The sequence below is a fragment of the Myotis daubentonii genome, chromosome 1, assembly GCF_963259705.1.
Source record: "Myotis daubentonii chromosome 1, mMyoDau2.1, whole genome shotgun sequence".
Lineage (NCBI taxonomy): Eukaryota > Metazoa > Chordata > Mammalia > Chiroptera > Vespertilionidae > Myotis > Myotis daubentonii.
This window is the reverse complement of record NC_081840.1, coordinates 174,327,367-174,345,574: the sequence shown is the minus strand read 5'-3', so window position 1 is coordinate 174,345,574 and position 18,208 is coordinate 174,327,367. Positions and strand designations below refer to the sequence as shown.

Below are 18,208 nucleotides of genomic sequence, written 5' to 3'. Positions count from 1 at the left end.
CCTCCTCCCCCAAATGAAAACATTTATCTACTAAAAGACTTGTTCACAAATATTTATGGCACCTCTATTCATTGTAGTCAAAAATTGTAAAGGACTGAAAAGTCCTTCAATGGTGAATAGAATGTGGTCTATTCATATGGAATACCACTTAGTTATAATGAAGAGAGAGCTTTTAACTAAACATAACAGGATGAATTTCAAAAGCATTAAGCAAGACAGTCTCTTAAAGAAATGGTGCTGGAAAAACTGGACAGACACATGCAAAAAGATGAAACTAGACCACCACTTACACCATACACAAGAATAAATTCAAGGTGGATAAAAGACGTAAATGTAAGGCATGAAACCATAAAAAATCTTAGAGGAGAACATAGGCAGTAAAATCTCAGACACCTCACATAACAATCTGTTGATGGATACATCTAGGGCAAAGGAAACTGAGGAGAAAAATAAACAAATGGGACCACATCAACATAAAAAGTTCCTGCACAGCAAAAGAAACCACCATCAAAATGAAAAGGGAGCCCATTGTTTGGGAGAACATATTTGCCAATGATCTGCCTGATAAGGGGTTAATATCCAAAATACATAAAGTACTCATACAACTCAACAAAAGGAAGAAAAGCAATCCAATATAAAAATGGGCAAAGGACCTAAACAGAAATTTCTCAAAAGTGGACATACAGAAGGGCAAGAGACATATGAAAAAAATGCTTAAAGTCACTAATCATCAGAGAAATGCACATTAAAACCACAATGAGTTATCACCTCACACCTGTCTGAGTGGCTATCATCAAAAAAATCAATGGCAAGGATGTGGAGAAAAGGGAACCTTAGTGCACTGCTGGTGGGAATGCAGACTGGTGCAGCCACAATGGAAAATAGTATAGTTTCCTCAAAAAATTAAAAATACAACTGCCATTTGACCCAGTGATCCCACTTCTGGGAATATATGCTAAGAACCTCAAAACACCAATCAGAAAGAATATATGCAACCCTATGTTCATAGCAGCGTTATTTACAATAGCTAAGATTTGGAAACAGACCAAGTGCCCATCAGTAGATGAATGAATAAAAAAGCTGTGGGACATTTACACTATGAAATACTGAGCAGGGAGAAACCAAGATGGCGGCGTAGGTTAACACCGGAGATCGCTGCCTCGAACAACCACTTCAGAGATATAACTAAAGGACAGAACGGACATCATCCAAAACCACAGGAAGGCTGGCTGAGTGAAAATTCTACAACTAGGAGGAAAGAGAATATCATACCCAGACTCAGAGGAGGCGCAGTGCTGAAGTGAAATACTCAGGCGCGCGAGGAGCGGGCTGGTGGCGGAGGGCGCGGTTGTTGTTTTCAATCGGGAGGGAGTTTCAGACTCTGAGCTCCAGATCCGGGCGAGTCTCTGGGGAGCAAGACTCAAACGGGAGAAGCGGGAGAAGCGGGACTGTCTGGCTTCGGTCGGAACTCGAAGGCAGCTTTCTCTCCGAGGTTTGCAGCCATTGCTGGGACTCTGAGAGGCAGAGCCCCTGGGGAAGGAACTGAGAGCAGCCATAACTGCTCCCTCCGGCCCAGCCTGTAGATCCCCTGGGACCCGCCCCGCCCAAGCCCTGCGCAGAACCATTTGCCGGATAGCCTCAGGCAAAGGCTAGATTAGCACCGCCTTAGAGATCCAGCACAGAAGCCCTCCCACTGCAGACCCAGCGGACTCTCATAGCCAGTTAGCCTGGAGGTCAACTCACCCCCGGTATTGCTGACATCAATCAAGGCTTAAAGGCAACAAGACTGCACACAAAGACCACTAGGGGGTGTACCAAGAAAGCATAAAAAATGCGGAGACAAAGAAACAGGACAAAACTGTCAATGGAGGATATTGAGTTCAGAACCACACTTTTAAGGTCTCTTGAGAACTGTCTAGAAGCTGCCGATAAACTTAGTAAGGCCCTCGAAAAGACTGGTGAGACCGCCGATAAATGTAGTGAGATCCTCAAGAAATCTAATGAGACCCTCGATGTTATATTGGGGAACCAACTAGAAATTAAGCATACACGGACTGAAATAACGAATATTATACAGACTCCCGACAGCAGACCAGAGGAGCGCAAGAATCAAGTCAATGATTTGAAATGCGAGGAAGCAAAAAACACCCAATGGGAAAAGCAAAATGAAAAAAGAATCCAAAAATGCGAGGATAGTGTAAGGAGCCTCTGGGACAGCTTCAAGCGTACCAACATCAGAATTATAGGGGTGCCAGAAGATGAGAGAGAGCAAGATATTGAAAACCTATTTGAAGAAATAATGACAGAAAACTTCCCCCACCTGGTGAAAGAAATGGACTTACAGGTCCAAGAAGCGCGGAGAACCCCAAACAAAAGGAATCCAAAGAGGACCACACCAAGACACATCATAATTAAAATGCCAAGAGCAAAAGACAAAGAGAGAATCTTAAAAGCAGCAAGAGAAAGAAACCCAGTTACCTACAAGGGAATACCCATACGACTGTCAGCTGATTTCTCAACAGAAACTTTGCAGGCCAGAAGGGAATGGCAAGAAATATTCAAAGTGATGAATACCAAGAATCTACAACCACGATTACTTTATCCAGCAAAGCTATCATTCAGAATTGAAGGTCAGATAAAGAGCTTCACAGATAAGGAAAAGCTAAAGGAGTTCATCACCACCAAACCAGGATTATATGAAATGCTGAAAGGTATCCTTTAAGAAGAGGAAGAGGAAGAAAAAGGTAAAGATACAAATTATGAACAACAAATATGCATCTATCAACAAGTGAATCTAAGAATCAAGTGAATAAATAATCTGATGAACAGAATGAACTGGTGATTATAATAGAATCAGGGACATAGAAAGGGAATGGACTGACTATTCTTGCGGGGGAAAGGGGTGTGGTAGATTCGGGAAGAGACTGGACAAAAATCGTGCACCTATGGAAGAGGACAGTGGGTGGGGAGTGAGGGCAGAGGGTGGGGCGGGAACTGAGAGGAGGGGAGTTATGGGGGGGGAAAAAGAGGAACAAATGTAATAATCTGAACAATAAAGATTAAAAAAAAAAAAAAGAAATACTGAGCAGTTGTAAAAAAAAAAAAAAAACAAAAAAAAGAGGAAAATCTTTTGCCCTTTGGGACAGCATGGATGGACCTGGAAAATATTGCCCTAGGTGAAATAAGCCAAATGGAGAAAGTCAAACATCACATGATCTCAATTGTGCGTGGAATCTAATGAACAAAATAAATTGACCAACAAAATAAAGACCCGCAGTAGGGGGCATGGAACAGGCTGACATACCTGGATGTGGGGTTGGGGGTACAGAAGAGATAAACCAAAGAACTTACATACTTATATGCAGAGCCCAAGGACACCGGGAATAAGGTAAAGACCTGAGGGGTGGCGGGGGGAGGGAATGAGAGGTTATCTGTAATACTATCAACAATAAAAAATATTTTTTTAAAAAGCATTATGCAAAATGAGAAGAGAAAAAAGGAAAACACAAAGCCTGCGTACGTTTTGTTCCATTTGTAAGGAATTCTAGAAAAGGCAAAAACTATATTGCCCGGAGCCACGTTGTGGCAGAAGGACTCGACTGCACAGTTCTCCCTTTGACTTCCATCCCCAAGTTTCGTTTTTTGTAACAACATAGTTTGGGAAATGGTGCAAGTCCGGCTGTGTCAAGGCTCCTCCTCGTGAAACCGCAGTGTTTCTTCGAAGGCCATTTGGTCCAGCCGCCTGGGGACACTTTCCCTGCCCCGCCCACCACCTTCAATAAGGACATCGCCCTGTGAACTTCGGACACTCTAGAATCGTTTCAGTTCCCTTTCCTTTTCCTTTCCATTCTGCTCCCTTAGAAAGAAACACTCCCCTTCGATTCTCACTACACCCTCGGGCTCCGCCCACAAACAGAGCATGGGTGTTGGCGCCAGCGCTGCGCGGAGCGGCCCGGGTTCCTCGACGCCGCCCAGCGGTCCGCTCGCTGGCTGCGCTCGGAGGTCGCGCTCAGGCTTCGGGGGTTTCCGTCTCCTCTGACCTCTCCGCCGGACGGACTTCCTTCTCCTCCCAAGGTCCGCGCAGCGGGGGCGCGGCTGTGGAGCCCGGGAAAGCGGCGATGGAGCCGAGGCCACCGAGGAGGTCACGGGGCGGCGCGCGCCCGGCATCCCGGCCGCCCGCCCAGTCCCGGCCGCCCGCCCAGTCCCGGGCCCCGGCGCAGCCGCAGGGCTCGCGGCTGTGGCTCTTCCCCGACGCCCCGGACCTCGGCAGCGCGCTGTCCCGCAGGGCCGACGCGACGCGCCAGGTGTGCTGCGCGCGGGGGCGCCTGGCGGTGCTGGAGCGCGGCGGGGCCGCCGTGCAGGTGCACCAGCTGCCGGCGGGGAGCGACGGCGCCAAGAAGCCGAGTGAGTGGGGCCGGGCCACGCCAGCTCGACCCTCCGGCGCGGGCAGAGGGTGGGCGGGTGGGAGCTTCTCGCGGCAGCGGCCCGAGTGGTGGGTGCGCGGTCCTTCTCTAAACGGGGAGGAGAGCTCCCGAGCGGACCCGGCGCCGCAGGGGTGCGCGGTGGTCCCAGGAACGCGCCGGGCCCGGGTGGGTTTTCGGGTTTCGCGCCTGTGGCAGCGCTGGGCTCCCCAAGATCCTGCGCCCGGTCGGCGCCGAGTTCGCAGTGGGAGCGCCCGCTGGGTCGCCCTCTCCGCGGGTTCGCGCTGCGCGAGGGCGCACACGGGCGGCATCTTCACTCGAGCCAGACTAGTCCGCCTTTTCTGGGGTTTCTGTCCCAAGCCTTTCATTTGCCCCGTTTAGATCATAGCTGCTCCGGTTTTCTGAGCCTTTGGAGAAGGCAGTTGCCTGGTTCTCGATGGCGGTACCTTACCTGGGCGAGCGGCTTAAAGAGCGCTTTTCAGTTGCACATCCCGAGGGGTCATCTCCGCGGAGATCGGCCGGTTCTGTGACTCCCATTGCACAGGTCGGGAAGCGCGTGGCCACGCTCCTGCTCTTAAAACGTTGCTCCTGTGCTGACTGAAGAACATGGTGTTCTGTTGTTCGTTTTGCTTTTAGCTTGAGCGAGGCGGAACATCACTTGCATTCCTTTTTGGTGAAGTTCCTGTGCTTGTATTTGCCGGGCTTTTTAAAAATTGAGTTTTTCTTACCAGTTTGAAAGAGTTGTATGAACGTGAAGTCAGAATAGCCCTTTGTCGGTCATAGATGCTGTAATATTTTCCTCTTCTTGCACTTAGTTTGTGTTACTGTATAGTCTGCGTCAGCAATCTTTTCTGTTAAGGAGGCTTACGGATTTTTCTGATGTTAGGAAGCTATCCACGCCAACTTTTTAAAATGTACTCATCTTTATAGAAATTTTAAGCTTTCACATTTAAAATTAAAATTTTTGATAGGCTTGGCTATTATTTTGATTTAAGAATAGTGAAATAAGGGATATAGGTTTATTTGTTTTCCACCCGAAAGCCCCAATACCATGGGTTGTTTTTTTAAAATAACCTTTCTTTTTTTCCAACTGACTTGAAATGCTGAGTCTCTCAAAATCCAGTCTGTTAGGCTATTTCTTGTTTATTACCAAACTGTTTTCATTTGTAGTGTAAAGTGGATTGTGCTTTGATATTTTACATGAATAGGTACTATTTTCCCAAATCTCTATCCTACTTTAATTTTTGTGATAAACTAAATAAGACTAAATGGTAACTAGTGAACAATTTCAAATCTCTTAACTTTTACAAAGGGAAAAATATGCACTAATACCAATAAAAAATTTTAAGAGCATCCTCTTTTAAAATAGTTCCCCAAATACAATTTCAAGAATATAGGCCTTAGCTTCTTTGTGAAGCAGTAAGGGAGGGTTATTATTGTTATTTGGTTTGGTTTTGAAGAGTATATCTCAGAATACAGAATATATTTCCTTCTACAATGAGTTATGTTGTCCAAAAATTGTTATATTTTCTGATAGACTTTTTCATTGCTGTCACTACAAATTTAGCTTTTCTATCGATTTATTAAGCATGAATCTATTATCAGATTTTAATTCACTATTTTAAAGGTGTATTCAACATAAAACAAAGTACAAAAAACTGCCTTCCCAAATTAAAAAAAAAATTTATCGTCAAGACAACAGTCATTGCTAATTTGTCATCTTTCTGTACTTGAATTTTCTTTAAAAACTAGTTTATGGAAAGTCAAAGGTTGTCTAGTTGAAATTTTTTTTCCAGGTGTTTTAAGTGCATTATAATAAAGTCAGCAATAAAAATGGGTAATAATCAGAGTGATGATAGTTCCTGGTTGAATTTGCTCTGCAGAGTACATTAAGTTAGGAAAAAAAATGAAGATACATTCCGTGGACCAAGGAGCAGAGCACATGCTGATTCTATCCTCAGATGGAAAACCATTTGAGTACAACTATAGCATAGAACATGAAAGGTAGGGAACTTTTTTTAATTAAAAAAATTATTTCAATTTTACTTAAAAGGCATTTATAATTTGGTAGCAAAATTTTACTTTATATGATCCTTGTCCCCTGCTTTATATAGTGGCATTTTAAGTAAACCATGAATTCTGAACTGACCAGTGAATTCCATGAGTAAATTACAAAACAATTTATATCACCTAGGGCACTTATCCTGTGTTGCTTTCACATTTAAAGACAATGATTGGTTAGTCTGCCTAGTCCCCAATTGGACTTTCACATTCACTAATTCATAATAATCTTATAAATTAGATTTCTAGAATAAGATCTAATAAATCTAGAATAAAAGTATTCAATCAAGGAAAAATACTTTATCATGGAATGATTTGTGATACTTTCTCTTAGTAGATCATAAGAATTAGAACTTTTTTTCATCTTGTATTATTCCTGCATCATAGAATTATTTTATAAAAGTCTTAGAATCATCTTATTACAATTATATAATGCATATTATTTTGCTTTTAAACCACTGGTTAAAACATTTTTGTAATTGCATTTTTATAATAATTTAGATATATTGAATGTGAAGCAGTAAATTATAAATTTTTTTCTTAAGCTTCAGTACTAATTAAATACAGTTAATAATTCTAACATTGATGTTGTGGCTTTCATTCATATAGTGATTGGCATAAAATATATTTTCTTTCATCAGGCTTCAATGTTATAGTTTTTTTCAAGAAAAAACTATAATTCAGATCACCTGTGGAGATTACCATTCCCTTGCACTCTCAAAAGGTACTTTTTTGGAATATTAATTTTTTTTTAGAGGGAGTGAATATGTGTATGTATAGAACTAATAGAATGTGTACGCTTTACTTTGTAGCATGACAAAAATATGGTTTTGAATTTGATATGGTTCAGAACACTATTCTTACAGGAGGTATAAAATGAGAGAATTCTTGGACCTATAAAATCTTCAGATTTCCATAATTACAATCCCTACATTTTATTCTGTCAGAAAACAAAAGTAAAACAATTTAGTGATGTCCTTTATTCAGAGGGAAATGATCCATGAATTGGGGAGAAAAGTGCCTTACAAGCAATGGAGCCTTCTTCCAGTGGATTCGGGGCAAGAGCAAGTTTCATAGAGCATTAGAAGATCAAACTTGGAAACAGGGCGCGATTGCCTGGGCTTGCAAATCTCACATTATTTAGAAAGATCAAGGAAATAGCCGGGTTGGCTTGATGTTTGGGGATTGGCTGAGTGGATATACTGTGTTTCTGGTCAAGAGGAGCATTTATAGAAACATAAAAGTTTGATTGGCATGGCATGCCAGGCAGGGCTGGCTCCATTTTGGGCCTAGAGATTAATTCAACAGCTTTATGTTTTTATTTTTCAAATATGAAACAATAAAAATATTCTGAATAGTCAAAATCATTCTGTCTGGAATCAGGACTAGCATGGGCCACCCTTTTCTAGAACCTTCTCCCTTTTTCTTAGTGCTCTTCCAACTCCCATGGTAGGAGCTCAGAATCTTTGACTCTGCTTCTGTGGCCAGTTTGCAGCCCCTGATGTGTTTTAACATTACCTTTTGAATTAGGGATTCTCTCTAAGCTCTTTATTATTTCCTGTTTCTTATCAGACACCGAAATGAATTATTTCCTAAAGAAACTTAACCGTGGAGGAATAATTAAGACAGAGTGGTAGGAATTCAGAGTCAAACATTTTTTATTAATGTATAAGATAGACACACACACAAACTGAATGGAAGCTGGGAATCAAGGGAAGTAAATAATCAAGAATCTGACCTGTCCTGAAGGCCCTATGAAAGTTTGAGAGTATGAACTTGTATTGGGAAAAAATGGCCTGATTGTTTTTCTCCATCTATTCATAAAGAAACATTAATTTTTAATATCCATCATGTTCAGGTTATGAAGACAAGCAAACACATTGCACCTTCAAGAACCCCAGGGTCTAGTGGTGTGGGGGGAAAGAGATGTTCAGGATTTATTACCGGTAAATCACATGTAGGAAAAAGAAAGGTTGAGGAAACAAGAAATGGAACTGCATGCTCATCATTATATTCCTGGTGACGGAATGGCCCACGATAATTAGGTTTGAAGGAAAGTCTTTGCCTCCAGATCTTGCACAGTATGTTGCTGGGATTTTCAGTAAGTGTTAATTCTCTGATATATTTTTTCAGACTCCATTAGATATTGTCAACTCCATTCGATAACATCTAATAACTTTTCTTGAAAAATATATTCAGTTAATGAAAGAAGATGCTGGTTCTTTAAAGATATTGTGCTGCAATTTCCAATGTATTTTTAAGTTGTTTATTTAAGACTCGAGGCCCGGTGCATGAAATATGTGCGTGGGGGCAGGGGGGGTGGGTGGATGAGGTCCCTCAGCTGTGCCTGTGCCCTCTTGCAGTCCCGGAGTCCTCGGGGGATGTCCAAGCAGGCCTAAGCCATCAGTCGGACATCCTTAGCCCTGCTGCAGAGGTGGGAGAGGTTCCTGCCACCACCGCTGCGCTCACCAGTCTTGAGCCTGGCTTCTGGCTGAGTGGAGCTCCCCCTGTGGAAGTGCACTGACCACCAGGGGGCAGCTCCTGTGTTGAGCGGGATTAGGTCCAAAAGGCTCTCTGACATCCCCTGAGGGATCCTGGATTGTGAGAGGGCGCAGGCCAGGCTGAGAGACCCCACCGGTGCACTATCGCTGGGCTTGGGAGGGAATGCAGGAGGGCTCCTGGGCGTATCCGGCTGGTATCATTCAGTACTGATTGGCTGGACCCAGCAGCAAGCTAACCTACCAGTCGGAGTGTCTGCCTCCTGGTGGTCAGTGCACAACATAGCAAGTGGTTGAGTGGCCTTAGCATATCATTAGCATATTTCACTTTGATTGGTTGAATGAAGGACCAGACACTTAGCTTATTAGGCTTTTATTATATAGGATCTTTAGGCACAGTAAGGAGTGGGAGGCAGAGAGAAAAGAATGGTTTTAACCAGATATACAATGTTTTTGTGTTTCATGGACTTATCCTGTGGGTTTTTTTAAAATATTTTTTAACTTAATTATAATATGTGCAGATAACTTCATTCTACTTGACTTTGTCTGTTTGGACTTCTGTAACAAAAATGCCACAAATTAGGTGGTTTCAACAACAGAAACCTCTCACAGTTCTTGAGGCTGGAAGTCCAGTTCAAGGTGCCAACAGATTTGGTGCCTGATGAGGAGAGGGTATGAGCTCTCGGGGGCTCTTTTATAAGGGCACTAATCCCATTCCTGAGGGCTCCACCTCCTGATCTCATCTAATCCCAATCATTTTCCAAAGGCTCCACCCCCTAATATCACATGGAGGATAAGGATTTCAATATATGAATTTGGGGAGGGATACAGCCAGTTCGTAACACTACCAACTGTTACTGCTAAAAAGAAGATTCTTCTAGTTTTTCTGGCTCAGACATATGGGATCTGAGAAGTCCTGCCAGTTTGAATGTAAGACACTGTGATAGTATAATATGCCGTAGGGTAATGTCTGCTGCATTTTAAACTCAATAAGACAGCATTTTCTTTGTTTATGTCCAGGTGGTGAGCTTTTTGCCTGGGGACAGAACTTAGATGGCCAACTTGGACTTGGGAGAATACTTGACTCGACCCCCACACCACAGCTTGTGGAGCACCTCTCAGGAGTCCCCTTGGCTCAGATTTCTGCAGGAAAAGCCCACAGCATGGCTTTATCCATGTCTGGAAACATTTACTCGTGGGGAAGAAATGATTGTGGACAACTAGGCCTGGGCCACACTGACAGTATGGAAACACATTTTAAAACTCATATTATCAACAGACATATTGTTAGATGCGTGATGAAATTAACACAGATCTCCCTTTTAAAAATGTTTCAAGTCTTCACTTTTCTTGTCACTGTTCTTCCTGGTTCTCTCTCTGTCTTCAGGACAGAATCGGTTTAAAAGTCATGCATAGTGTGTAAGTCCTTGCTGTAATTGAGACATGTCAGGGCCATGTGGAAAAAGGGAAGGAGTATCAGACGGGATTGGAACCCCTGGATTATGATTCCCACCTCACAGTTAACTAACTGCAGGGCCTTAGCCAGTCCCTTAGCCAGCTTTTCTCTAGGCCTTACTTTCATTTCCTGTAAAGTGATGAGCTTGGATGAAATGATCTTCAAACTCCATGTGCACTTATGTGTCTATTAACATAATTATATTATGACAAAAGGATACTAAAACTCTATCTTAGGAACTGATCCTAATCATATCCTAAAATCTGTTCATTACATCTGTACATACACACATGCATGTATGCACTATAAAACACGTACAGTAATGTCCATTATTGAACTACCGCCACAAAGCAGATGGCAGAATTTCTTATTGACCCAAACACCTTGTTAGAGTTTTCAGGTGTAGCAGAATCCATTGATTTATCAACTGGTAATATTCCTGTTATCTCCTGAGTTATTGGTCAGACACTGCATTTCTTCTTGACGTGGTACCATGCTAATTCCTCAGCAGAACCCATAAGTCAAAGTTAGAAAAATATTCAAAGGAGCAAAGAAATAAAGAGCAGTTAAACTATTTTTGCTGAATCTCTAAGTGATTTGGTAAGAAAATAATAGTGAAATAAAGGAGAGGTAGAGTGAGGCAAGGACACCGTAGTAGAGAACTGAAAAGAAAAAAATAATGTTTGTTAAAAAGGATAATTCTCAATGGGAATGGAAAATATCAGATATCCTGCAATTAAAGTTCATCGGGCCAGGTTAGAAAGAGAACAGGCCTGGGAAGTGGCTTGATACGTTCACAGGTGAGTCCTTTGACCGTTGCCCCATGCCCACCTTTAAGCCTAAATACACCAGCGTACAGCCTTTCTGGTCAGAATGTGTTGGGAATTGCAGTCTGAGAGGAAGTAGCCCAGGTATGTTACCGGTAGCTCAGAACTCTAGTGTGAAACTCAGCATTTCCTTTTGGCCACTTCAACTGTTCTTTCCCTCGTGCAGATGAAGATCGCCCTTCCCTTATTGAAGCCCTGGACAACCAGAAAGTTGAATTCCTTGCTTGTGGTGGCTCTCACACTGCCTTGCTCACAGAGGTGTGTGTCCTTTGTCTCCTGGAGTGTAATTTTGGAAGAACACTTTGCAGTGGGGAAAACACGAGAACACCTAGGTGTGGGCAGTTAGTATTTCCCCGGGAAGAAAGGTCATCGTTTCCCACAAGCAGGCCGTCTTCCTGATAATTGTGGGTTTTGCTTTGACTGCTTTTCTTTGCTTTGCTTTGTTTTAATACTCCCGGGAGGATATTTTTCCCATTGATTTTTAGAGAGAGTGGGAGGGAGGGAGGAGGAGAGAGGGAGAAACATCAATGGGAGGGCGACACATTGATTGGTTGCCTCCCGCACATGCCCCAGTCAGGGTGGGGATTGATCCGGGTACATGCCCTTGATCAGGAATCAAACTGAAGACCCTTCAGTAGGCGAGCTGAGACTCTAACCATTAAGCATACTGGCCAGGCCTGGCAGTACTTCATTGACTAGAGGCTCGGTACATGAAAATTCATGCACTGGGGGGAGAGGGGGTTCCCTCAGCCTGGCCTGCCCCCTCTCACAGTCCAGAAGCCCTCAGGGGGCGAGGCGACCCTGTGAACAGGGGAAAGTGTTGCCCCCACCACACCTCTGCTGCTGCCACTGCCGGCAGCGCAAGCCTCGGCTGGCCCTGGGCAGCTGGTAGACGCTAGGTGAGGCTTGCCTGCGCCTTGGGCTGACCCTGGGCAGCTGGGGGACTGAGGGGACTGGGGGACTCCGGAAGCAGGCACTGGCGGGGCTGAGGGGACTGGGTGCTGCCATCTTTGAGGGCTTGGCAGTCAATTAGCATTTTCCCTCATTGGCTGTGGGTACCACCATCTTTGCAATGGTGTGAGGGTCAATTAGCATATTCCCTCTTCATTAGATAGGATGGTGCCTTTGCACCAATAAATACAACTTCTGTGTCGCATTTCTCTAGAATCTGATTTGAACTTCCCTTTCCTTAGGATGGGCTCCTGTTTACTTTTGGTGCTGGAAAACATGGGCAGCTTGGTCACAATTCAACACAGAATGAGTTAAAACCCTGTTTGGTGGCTGAGCTCCTTGGAAATAGAGTAACCCAGATAGCATGTGGAAGGTAAGTTGTAAAGTGTTGATGGAAGTTGATAAAATCACTAGAATAAGTTCTGGTTGGTAGTTAAATAAAATTTCCATCAGTTTCATTGATTGAGATAAAAGTATTAAACATTTTCAAATGGAGATGCTTCATTTACATTATTAGATAATCGTAATTTTTCTTTAGTGTACATGTTTGTTTTCATTGATTTTTTAAAAATATACTTTTAGTGATTTCAGAGAAAAGGAAAGTGATAGAAACATCAATAATGAGAGAGAATCATTGATTGGCTGCCCCTTTAATGCCCCCTACTGGGGATTTAGCCTGCAACTGGTACATGTGCCCCAGACCTGAATCAAACCTGAGACCCTTCAGACCATTGGCCAACACTCTATCCACTGAGCCAAACTGGCTAGGACTGATTTTATTTTTTTTAATGAACAAATACATTAACCTTCTAAAACCCCTTTAGTGAAATACCTTTGTAACTGTTCAGATGCACTTTGTCTTTACAAAAACTGTCATCATTTATTTGGGAAAAATAGAAACAGACTCTTAGATAGAGAATAGACTAACAGCTGTCAGAGGGGAGAGGGGTTGCCAGGCTAGGTGAAAAAGGTGAAGGAATTAAGCAAAAAACAAACAAAACCAAAAAAACTTCATAGAGACCAACAGCATGGTGATTATCAGAGGGAAAGGGGTTTGGGGGAGGTTAAGGGAGATAAATGGTGATGGAGACTTGACTTGGGGTGTCAAACATATAGTACAATATCAGTACAAAGATGATGCATTATGGAATTGTACATCTGACAACTACATAATTTTATTAACCAATGCCACCCCATAAATTCAATAGAAAAAGTAGATAAGGAAACATGAATCAACAGATTATTCGCTAACCGGTTTGGCTGAGTGGATAGAGCGTCAGCCTGCGGACTCAAGGGTCCCAGGTTCAATTCCGGTCAAGGGCATGCCGTACCTTGGTTGCAGGCACATCCCCAGTGGGTAGTGTGCAGGAGGCAGCTGATCGATGTTTCCAGCTTTCTATCCCTCTCCCTTCCTCTCTGTAAAAAAATCAATAAAATATATATATATTTTTTAAAAAGATTATTCATTGATAACCCCTCAGGGGCCATCATACTTAATCACCACAATTCTCTCAGAGTGATCACACACAAACTCATTTGGGTTACATCGGAGATCCGTTCCTACTGCGAGACGAAACTCAAATCACCGTAAGTCGGAACCCACCTACATAAGCACCTACGTCACTCACATAGAGCACATACATAGCAGTAATGAAGTGAAACAGTAAAAAAAAAAAATTTAAAAGAAGAAAGGTAACAATTCCTGACCTTGTGGTAAATAAATCATAAAAACATAAAACACATATGTATATACGTCGAAATGACAAACTTTTTTTATAAATACTGTAAATGGGAGATGACAACGTAACCACGAAACAGCGTATGTCCAGGACTGCCTGAATTGTGGTTTCATTGCTTAGTCGTGATTAATTGAATCATTGTTTAGGTCCGTGGTTCCCAGCGTGGGGTCCCACAGGGGGACAATTTGAGAACGAATTAACAACAGTGAATTTTTTTCCATTTCTTATGGTTCTAGGGGCCTCATATATAGTATGTAAATATATATTGCGACATATTTATGCACTTCAGTTCTCTATTATATGTTTTTGAAACTTTATTTGCTATTTTTTCATATCACTTCATATTATTATTTTTTAACAATGTCTTAGTGATTTCTTCCTCAGTACTTAAACCGTCCTTTTGTTTTTTATTTTTCTCAATGGATGATGCTATGTTCTTTAGAAGCTTGTTTAGACCAAGTTAATGTTAATGGCCTTTTAGACTTCCTTCACATGAATAGGAGTTCACTTTTTGAATAAGAAGAATTATATGTCAGGGGGCGGGGGTGGAGGGGGCATCAGGATTTTAGAGATGCTTTGGTGGGGCTTGGCCAAAAAAAGGTTGGGAACCACTGATCTAGGTTGTTGAATTCAAACTCCAGTGTCTCCCTCCCTGTAGGTTTGCCTTACTGGTGGCCAGAGGGGCCCCCCCTGAGCCACCTGGGTAAACTATTAAGTCAGGGGCCTGCCATGAATAATAACGACACACCTATTGTTTGAGGAGTTTTAAGAATTTAGAAGTTACCTCCCAGGCCCTGAGGACAAAGGCCAGACCTCTATTTGAGCAAGGCCAAATTCTATGTAGTGGGTGAGACCATTGAACAAAGTTGTAAGAAAATCAGGGTGATAAAGGTCTTTGGGAACTAGAGTGGGAACTCGGAGGACCCCCTGATTCCATTTTCTAGCACGGGAGAGGAAGGGCTTAGAGGTGGCTTCCAAGAGGTGGTGGCTCTCAAGCCAAGGCTTAAGAAGGAGTCCAAGGCAACGTGAGGTGCTTGTTCCTGATGCAGGGAACACCACTTGCCAGGGTACAGATCATGGCCGTGAGTCATCTCAACCACACATGAATGATTTCCTGTCCAGGTGGCTAATGTCATGCCTTGGCAGTTGGTTAGCTAGTTTCACCCACTAGTGACCTAATTTTGACAGTTTCCTGCATTGCTGTGGACTCTCATTGTGGATAATTGAGAACTGACCGTATATGTGTTTTTATTTAATAGGCGGCACACACTTGCCTATGTGTCTGATTTGGGGAAGGTCTTTTCTTTTGGTTCTGGAAAAGAAGGACAACTGGGAAACGGTGGAACGCAGAATCAGCTGATACCACTTCCCATGAAATTGCCATCAAATGAAGAACTCAAATTTGGTAAATTCTATAGGAGCACAGGATTTGGCATAAATACTTTTGTCGAGAAACTGTACTGTGGCAAGAAAAGAAATGTATGACTGAAGGGAGTTTCTCTTAACATTGGTTTCATTGTTTGCTTACAAACAATTTAAAATATCCAGTCTAATTTATCAAGTCAAGTTAATCATTAGTTTACTCTTACCTCTTCAGATTAAGATTAATGTGGACTTAAAATGATACAACATAAATAGACTCTGGATTCAGAAGCATATGTAGTCTCTGATTCCAGTTTGCAGGGGGCCTATTAATTTCACGGTTTGGTTTTCTTACCTGCTTAAGTAATCATGTAAAACCCTCAGAACGAGAGCAGCTGACATATGCAGGTAACTGTGCTGAACACTTCGTGTGTGTTATCTAATCCTTAGACAGCTCAGGGAGATGGGGACTCTCAGTCGCATTTCACTGGAGGTGCAGAGACAGAGTGAAGGGTTAGCCAGGGCTCATGGCCAGTAAGTGGTCCGGCTGGATTTGAACTGTGTCCTGTGCAACCTCGGCCTGAGCTCTGAAACCCTCTACTCTAGAAGTACCTCGGAGCGCTTTAGTTACCGTTCTGAAGGTTTAGTGGTGACCTAAAGTACCAGAATTCTCTCAGTTCTCCTGGGAAAAGGGACAGTAGGGTTATTTCTTTAAGCAGCTCATATACTTGATTTCTTCTAACCACTTACATAGACTTTTGAAATACTTATTTACATTCCTCACAGCCAATAGTCATTGGTCAAATCTTGAATTGCAGAGTGTAGTTTTTAGTAATAGGAGCCAAATTACATCAAGGAACAGTTAACTAATCAAGTATTTGACTGTGAAATATATATGTGCATTGGCATTAATTCTGTACATTAACCTGATGCCAGTATCAACCTTGTGAATCACCTGTTTGCCAACTACACTTTAACCTGAAGTAAATATATGTATTTCTGCTTTATGGTGGGAAATGTGCAGAGTCTTTGTCTATCAGAAAGCTAAAAGGACTAAGTTTTAAAAGAATCTGAAATTAAAATGAGTGTGCATGTTTGTACCAAATTTTAAACTCTTACTTTCTCTATATCCCTTTCAGAAAGCGATACCTCAGAAAATGAGTTAATAATAATTGCTGGAGGAAATCAAAGCATTTTGCTCTGGATGAAAAAAGAGGTAAAAATAGATCTCTAGATCTTCTAGAACTTGGTATTTTAAGCAAAACAAACAGTTCCAGAATCCAAGTGTGGTGAATTCCAAAATCATTGGGTGACTAGGCTGACTTTTGGGGATTTGGTTAGACATTGATGCTTTATTGTCTAAACTACATAATATGTACCCACAAAGATCAGATTTGTCCCACGTGAATATCGAGTCAGAGAGATTTCCTTAGATTCCTCATATCTTTGGGGAGGCCCCTACCAATGGCATTTGGTCAGTGCCCTAGAGAGCCAGTGGTTGACTTTCTAATATAGTTCTGCCAGCCAGTACTAAAACAGATCTGAGGTTCATAGGCATATGAATAAGTCCTTGTCCTACTTCACCAAGGCAAATCAAGTTCCTCCCACTTCTACGCTCAGCCCTGTTAGGATTTGCCTTCCCCTCAAAGCTGTGTGATGATGTTCGTTTTGATCCAATCACACCTGTGTAAAGTGTTAAGTGTTAGGGCACTCAGAGAAATTTACTTTGGGTCTAAATTTGTATTGAAATTGGCCATCAGGAAATGATTGATTACTCACTTTATCATTGCCCAGAGCTCTATTATTTGTATTTTAAAAGTCTGTTTTACCCTCCATCCTTAGAATATGCCTAAAAGTTGGATCGCTATTTCTGTTGTATCTAAATTATTATATTTATTTCCTTTTTGTGTGTGTACAGAATTCGTACGTTAATCTGAAAAGGAAAATTCCTACATTGAATGAAGGGACTGTGAAGAGATGGATTGCTGATGTGGGGACTAAGCAGTGGCAAAATACAAAAAGGTATACCCATGTGTCCGACTGTCTGCTTATGCAAGGCTCCAAAGCTATGTATGTCCCCCCATTAGTTCCGCACCGTACAGAACTGTAAGATTTGTGGTCTATTAAGGGTCCACCAGCCAGAGATTCCCAGAGCTCATGTGTTTAAGAGGGCCGGTAAGTATAAAATTCACAAGGCAGACCAGCAGGGAGACCCAGGGTAGAGTTGATATTGCAGCTTGAGTCCCAAGGAAGTCTGGGGGCAGAATTTTCTCTTCAGGCCTTACATTAACCCTTTTCTCTCAAGGCCTTCAACTGATTGGACAAGGCTCACCCATATTTTGGAGAACTAAAGGCCCAGTGTGTACGAAATCGTGTGCAAGTAGCTTGCTTCCACTTGCCTCAGCTGCTCGTAGCTCTCCACTCCTATTAGCTCGTGCCCTGCCCCTCCTCGCCCGCCATGAGAGCCACTGCTCATTTGGTCGTGACAGCTCTATGGCGTTAGGGCCCTGGGCTTTTTATATATATATATAATCTGCTTTACTCAAAGTCTGCTGACTTAAGTGTAATCTATTCTAATGCTTTTACAGCAACATCTAGGTTTGGTGTTTGACCAAAAATCTGGATACTGTTGCCTCGCCAATTATTATATTATTATTATTGTTTTATTGTACTATTATTGAAAGATACAATAATCATCACAACTAGCATGGAATCTCCATGAAGGCAGCTTTCTTTACTGCGGAACTTCTCTGGGCCTTTGACATGTTAGCATCTATTTTGACTGTCTGAGCAGGAAATACAGTCCACAGGTTCCCAACCCTATTTGACCTTAGAACCACTTGTTTGTGGTCCTCCTCATCACCGCTGAACAACTTCTACCATCTATAAAGAC

The 18,208-nt window shown here is 42.5% G+C and overlaps 1 protein-coding gene across 1 annotated transcript in view; it reads left to right on the top strand.

Moving 5' to 3' along the window:
- Positions 1-3,955: 3,955 nt before the first annotated feature.
- The window catches only part of LOC132216443 (E3 ISG15--protein ligase HERC5-like), a 42,072-nt gene continuing 27,819 nt past the window's right edge, over positions 3,956-18,208 (top strand). Inside the window, exons 1-9 of the mRNA XM_059665639.1 lie at positions 3,956-4,404; positions 6,305-6,425; positions 7,124-7,206; positions 10,001-10,222; positions 11,430-11,521; positions 12,457-12,587; positions 15,213-15,358; positions 16,455-16,531; positions 17,234-17,337. Of these exons, the coding sequence (XP_059521622.1) occupies positions 4,119-4,404; positions 6,305-6,425; positions 7,124-7,206; positions 10,001-10,222; positions 11,430-11,521; positions 12,457-12,587; positions 15,213-15,358; positions 16,455-16,531; positions 17,234-17,337 (1,262 nt within the window). The 5' untranslated portion in view covers positions 3,956-4,118. The remainder of the gene's footprint in view (positions 4,405-6,304; positions 6,426-7,123; positions 7,207-10,000; positions 10,223-11,429; positions 11,522-12,456; positions 12,588-15,212; positions 15,359-16,454; positions 16,532-17,233; positions 17,338-18,208) is intronic.